General features: G+C 39.4%; 1 protein-coding gene across 1 annotated transcript; it reads right to left on the reverse strand.

Annotated features, from left to right (window-relative positions):
• Positions 1-3,605: 3,605 nt before the first annotated feature.
• On the reverse strand, positions 3,606-6,616 carry LOC127938227 (ras-like protein family member 11B). The gene is made up of 4 exons (XM_052534690.1): positions 6,326-6,616; positions 6,122-6,178; positions 5,940-6,016; positions 3,606-4,922 (listed from the first exon to the last, which is right to left on the reverse strand). Exons 1-4 carry the CDS (start codon positions 6,435-6,437, stop codon positions 4,434-4,436), a joined length of 735 nt encoding a protein of 244 aa, XP_052390650.1. The 5' UTR covers positions 6,438-6,616; the 3' UTR covers positions 3,606-4,433.
• Positions 6,617-6,854: the final 238 nt, after the last annotated feature.

Below are 6,854 nucleotides of genomic sequence, written 5' to 3' on the forward strand. Positions count from 1 at the left end.
GGTATGCCAAAATCCTTTCTGAGGCAAATGTGTCTCTAAATGCTCAAATAGAATTTAAATATAGAGGGTATGATAAATTATTCTTTGTATGCTAATTTCAAAGATCTTTAACCTCTTTATGCAAATTGAACCCTCAAGGTGTATACCAAGCAGTCAGTGTTTGTATTAGCTGGAGATTTGCAAATTTACTGATTTGCAAATCCACAGCTTAATTAAAACTGCAGCTTAAAATAAACAAAGTGAAACTGGGGTTATTGGGTTATTTTCTGTTCCCTGATTATCTCTTATTGATGGGTGTTTTTTTTCCCCTGCAGGTCACCCGACCCCACCCAAATGATGCATCCACTCTTGTTTCTCTTCCTGGTGGGTGGAGTCACACCGCCAGAGCTCCACCTCATTCATGAAGTTGTCTCCACCCATAAGTATGGTATTTAGGTGGGACATCACACCCCTTTCTTGACTAATTCTTCATACTATCGTTAAAAATATATAGACTACAGCAAGGATGCATTAACTGCATCAAAATTGACGGTGAATACACTTCTAATGTTACAAAACATTTCTGTTTTAAATAAATTAAACTACCCTACCTCTCTTTTTATCCCTTTGTTCTTCTCTGTGGCTCTCTGCTTTTTTCTGTTTCATTCATTCAGATATGATTGGAGTGTGTGTGCATAAATGAATAGAGATGTATCTAGGTCGAGTCAGACTAAAAGGGGTTTTGCTGATCAAAGTTTCATGTCATGAATAAATCAAACATAATGAAAGCACAGAATGGACCCTTCGAATAGAAAGCCCACACATAGCCTGACCCAAAACCACAGCTGCGCAACTGTGTGTGACAGAGACACACAGATGGGAATCTAGGGTGTCATGTATAAAATGAAGGTGCACCAAACTTGACTAACAAGGAGACCAGGGTAGAGACACGTAGTGAGGGTTCTGTAAAGCCCTTTTGAAGTGATTTCTTAAATGTTCTCAGACGAGCAAAATGATCTTCATCTTTCTATCAGAGAATACAAAGCATGTATTTACCTCAGCACATGCGTCAGCAGGTGCAGAAATATGCTGCCCTATTCATCTTCAAGACCTGGCTAATAACACACAAGCTGATAATCTTGCCGAGCCAGACTTTTGACTGTTGCATCTAGTCTGCTCCACTTAGTGGATTATTATGACCAAAACATCGCCCACACAGAAAGAAAGAGATTAGGTAATATGTAAAACAACCAACAATAATTTGCTCTTAAGCATTTCTAAGAGCTGCCCTATACAGTTTTTGTTGTAGAGGCTTTGTTTTTTGTTTTGTTTTTGTTAGTTTTGTTTAGTTTTTTGGTTTGGTTTGGTCGGTTTGCTTTATACCTTTTATTCAAGTTGCCCTGTACAGTTTTTGTTTAGAGGTTTAGGCCGTGTGTCCACCAAAGCATTTCTTTTCTCGAGGCTAGCATGTTTTTCAGTTGTTTTCAATGGCAGCGCCGTGAGGCACCATGTGACGAGGTGCTGAGAGTTTATTTCAGCGCTGGGAATTGTTGAATTTTGGATAAAATACAGTGCTCATCACTGTCACTTTTTAGTCAGCCGTCCAATCACAGAGGAGGAAGGGTGGGGCAAATACTACACTACACCTCTCTGAGTATTCATGTCTGTACCAAATGGGATTCCCGGACTTCTACAAACATAGATACAATAAATAATGTATGCAACATTTAATTTACGATATGTCAGCCAAGTTACTTACGCAGAAATTCCGTATCGTAGCATCCAAAGCATTTTAACTGAAAAAAAGCTGCACCGCAGAAATATTTTCAGCAAAGCGCCTGCTATTTTCACCCGGACTTAGTTTAAAATTTTTTTATATCAGTTTGATATAGAAGATTTATTTTGTGTAAATCCACATATATCAATTGTCCATTTGAGTACGAATGCAACTGTATGTCTGATGAGATTGCAGTGTGTGTGTGTGAGTGAGAGAGATAGAGAGAGAGAGATAACTATATAATCTGTCTCTTTTGTAATTTCTCAGGTACTCCTAATGTCCACTAGACTGCTGAGACCTTTCCGATGTCCCTTACTTACTCTTCAGCACTGCCAGACTCAAACCTGGCCTTGGAGTGTGAAGGGACTGGACACACACACTTCTAACTGTTGAATTGATTCTTTCCAACATTGTTTGCCTTTTTCAATGGTATCATGCATTTGAAAAGTTTTGAGCAATGTACCGAGCATGCTTCTGTTCCTAATAAATACCACAATATCACATTAAAATACTAAACATTTGCTTGTTTTTATTCATGCCGTTGGCAGATACAGCATGGTCTCCAGTTCAGTTCTTATAATCAGCCATGTGTTGATTCCCACAGGAGCTTCCCTCTTCATCCTTCACTCACTTCAGTGCTGTCGGAGAAGTGACAGATGGGAAGAGGGCAGAGGTCAAAAAGGGTGGCGACGACCTTTAGAGCAGCGCTTTCTTTTCTGCCTTCACTTTCTCTTACACACGTTTTAAGCCATCTATAAAGGGGCATACTATAAACCTCTGATGTTTTTTAAATAACAAAGCTAACTATAAAAACTATTCACCAAAGATAAATCTAACCTTAACTATTTGAAAGTCTGGAATGATTATAAAGATACTTTTTTTTCATTAAAGCATTCCTATTCCTCAAAGTATAGCTAAGTAAGCACATGCTGTGAAAGCATAATATGCGTATCTCTTATACTTTTATGAGATTTTAGTTAATGCTTCGCACTTGTCTAGTATTACCCCAGCACCTGAAATCAGTTATATTCCTCGAAACACCTTTATCCTTACATACTGTACATACATTTGACTTCTTGAATGTTTATTTAGGGTGTTGGTAATTTATTGACTTTACTGTGTGGAAAATATCAGCATTAGAAATTTACAGTAAAGCATAAACTACGAATGCTTGTTTTATATACACTACTAAAAGAAATTCACTTTTTGAAAGTCTCTTATGCTCTCCAAGTATGCATTTATTATCCATTTTAAATTATATATTTTTTTAATTATTCGTTTAAACACATTGTTAATATATTTTAAAATGCAATTTATTCATGTGCGCAAAGCTGAATTTTCAGCAGCCATTACTCCAGTCTTCAGTGTCACATGATCCTTCAGAAATCATTCTAATATACTAATTTGCTGCTCAAGAAACATTCTTATTATCAATGTTTAAAACTGTTGTTGCTTAATATGTTTGTGGCAACCAAGATATATTTTTCTTTGATGTATAGAAAGTTCAGAAGAACAGAATTGTTTTAGTCATAAACATCTTTTTGCCATTTTATCTATCTATCTATATATGTGTGTGTGTGTGTGTGTGTGTGTATCTTTACTGTCACTTTGGATCATTTTAATGCTTTTCTTGCTAAATAAAACTAATTTATTTTAATATGAAAATGGTGGTTACATTTTAAACATTAATATACACTTGTAAGTGAGACTGATCTCTCAAAACTCCATTAAACAAAATTCAACTAAATGAAGCTGTCCATTTGAAGGTCATTTTAAACAGGATGAATGAGTGTACAGTTGTATGAAATTATTGGTTTGACAGTGTGCTTAAACATTCAGACAAAATATATTTTTGTAAAAACAACTTTTTATTTCCAATTACAATCAAATAACACAAATAAATAACTCTGAGCTTTAGCCCTTTAGCTTTTTTTAAAGTGCATTACACAAGAAAAATCTCTTCTACTCCACTATAGAAAAGTGGCACAATGCACAGTTACACAAAACCAGGAGAAATATTCTGGCCTTGCACACAAGAGTGGGACTGTAAAAGATACACAGACACACACTCTTTTGATACGCTTAGCTTGAGTGCCTTGTCCATTAACAATGCCTGCATTCAGACCGTAAAAGCCTCGACCACAAGAAGGAATAAAAAAAAACTCAATCTCTCCCATGCTTTTCAGAAAAGCAATTCTTAAAATAGTGTTTTGTGGCCTCCACCGTTTCTGTTGCCAAGAGAACATGTCTTTAAAAGTTCACAGGTAAGGCAGAGTGCTAATAATAGTTTCTGATGTGTTTCCATCACTTCCACTCAGTCATTCTGTCTTTGCACTGTCCCTCTTTAAGGCGCTATGACCACGTCTCCCAGAATCCTGCTGTGTGTCCACATATGGATATAAGTGACAGCAGCACAAGTGTCCACCAGCACTAGGACGGTCAAGTGAAAATGTAAGACTTCACCAAACTCTGCCTGTTTGTTTTTTAGCAGCCAAGACGCAATCAGAGGTCTAGTTTCGGGGTCCTCTGTTTGGAACCGGTCTGCTGATCATCAACAGATCTCAGGAGTTTTCAAAGAGCGAGACTTATACATTCAGATAAATCTTCTCCTCTTCTTAGAGTTTCCTCTCTCTTAATCCTGTACTTTCTTCCACTTCTGCTGGTATTCGAACCCTCTTCACACTGAAGTGACAGTCCGGACCTTGGCAGAGAGCGCCTGTTTGAGGCGCCTCTTCAGGTCCTGCATGTTGGGGGATTTGGGCCGAGGGATGAGGGGAGATCTTTTCTTCTCTGTTCCAGATGTAGCTGCATTGACAGGGGTCTGAGGCTGCTGCTTGGCCAGATCTACGCACAGTCTGTGGAAGACACCATGGACCTGGCTGTAGTCCTCACTGGCGGATACCTCATAGAAGGAGCAACCCAGTGCTGAAGCCAAAAGAGGACCTTCTTGAGCATCTACATGCCTTATGTGGAGGAGATCAGCTTTATTGGCCACCAGGATGATTGGCAAGGACCGATCCGTATGTGTGCGGGTAACAAGCTGGTGGAGCTGACCAATGAGATCAAAGCTTCGGCAGTCGGTAACGGAATACACCATAACTACAGCATCCGCCCACTGAATGAAGCGAGATACCTGGTCAGTGCAGCTCAATCCATTAGTGTTCACCTAAAGAAACAAATAAGGACATTTGTCAGTTATGCAACATGTTTGGTTAGTCTGAACATTTTCTTGCACATCACTGTATAGTGTGAGCTCTGTGGGTGATGAAGTGTGACAGAGAAGCTGGAAAAGTATCATTTGCTATCAGCTGCGACTGTCGTTACACAAAACCAGGAGATATAAAAGGCTAGATTTACAGAGTTTTTCACCCTAGTCCGAATAGAAAAGGCATTATGTGGTTTTGGACGACTGCCTGCTTTAGGAAGTGAGCCTTGCATGCCAAACTTGGCCACTAAAATATCTGACTAAAGACATCTTGAAAGAAGTGGTCTGTAATTGAATTAAAAACCATTCTCTAATTTTGAAAGCAGAGGGATAATTTAGATGGGCTGGTCCACTGTAACGGTTCGGAACTGCCTATTCATATCCCTAAACTTGCTGAGCCCTGCTGAAGAAGCAAAACCTCCCAACCGCTGCTACAAATATCCCACGAAGCGGCAGCGAATCATTCTTTGGAGTCGGATCTTTTTATTGAACCGCCCCACAAAACTATCTTAACGATTCGAATTAAATGGAGACCCGTGAAATTTAAATAAACGCCCTTATCAATAGCACTTTTAGAGAGGGAAACATAACACTAAATATATATTTTTGTATGCTTGTATGCCAAGTGAAAGCGTAAATAATCGCTAAATCTTGTTCTTTGAAATGAACTGTTGAAAAGAACCGATTCACGGAAATAAGTCAAACTTTTCCCTAGTTGCAGTAGCCTAAATGAAAACGCTGCCCCCATGTATGAGTGCAAACGTAGTCGTCCCGCTGGCCAGTTAACCCCAAGTGTTAAACACAAACCCTGAAAAACACAAAAGAAGCTCTAAAAAACAAAGGCGAAGGTATGCGCTCTTTCTACACTTCTCACCCGTGAAGAAGCAGCGTGAGAAAGATGCTCCGAGAGCACATATATAACAGTAACAAATGTGACAAAAAGTTGCATGAGGAACGACTGTGTTCCTGTAAACTTACCTCAACTCCAGGTGTGTCCTGAACTTGAATGGCCACTTGTTCTCCGTCTATCTGCACCTCTCTGTTGTACAGGTTGCCTGTAATGCGACAATTAATATATTAATGTATGTGACAACATCACTAATGATTTTAAACGATGCTTACTAAAATCAGTAGTCTTGGAAAAAAGGGGGGGAACTTACCAACGTTTCTCTCGTAGTCACCAATAAACCGCTTAGTGAGGAAACGAACCACCAACGCTGCACAGGAATAAACAAGAAATGGGTTTGAATACATATGTCTTAAAACACTAATCTACAAAAAAAATATATAGTTTTTATAATATTATATTATTAGGTGCAATATCATGAGCTTTGAAACGCTGTAAAACAGGTCCACAAACGTACCGGTTTTGCCCACTCCACTGCCGCCGATGACTGCGATCTTGATGAGCCGGTTGGAGTGGCACTCCGCGCTCGGGTACTCCGCAATGGTAGACATGTTCTGGATCAGACGCATTTTGGCAAAAGAAAGATACTATCCAAAGCCTACGATTGGAGACTATGACAAAATATCCACAGACGCTGTAAAAGTAATGTCAGAATGGAAGATAGCCAATGGCATATACGCAGATTGTTGTCTTTCAAAGAAACAGTCGGAGAATATTTCCAAACCCTTCTTCTAGTTAAACACCAACCTGGTTTACTGAGAATAGATGGGAGCTGGGGTTTATTTATACAGCCACAGAAGCGCTCGGCCTCTGATTGGCTGCTGCAAACAGCGGTCACATCGTCTCGCTCCGCCCATCGCTTCACGTGTCTATGGTATGCGCGAGCTGTTTATAACCGAATAAAAGGAGAGAGAAAGAAAGGTTGGTTCTCCCGAGTAAACTGACCGTGCCTTAAGGTGGACGGCAAAAAACCCTGCCCTTAAGGT

Source organism: Carassius gibelio, chromosome A20, assembly GCF_023724105.1.
Source record: "Carassius gibelio isolate Cgi1373 ecotype wild population from Czech Republic chromosome A20, carGib1.2-hapl.c, whole genome shotgun sequence".
NCBI classification, from domain to species: Eukaryota; Metazoa; Chordata; class Actinopteri; order Cypriniformes; family Cyprinidae; genus Carassius; species Carassius gibelio.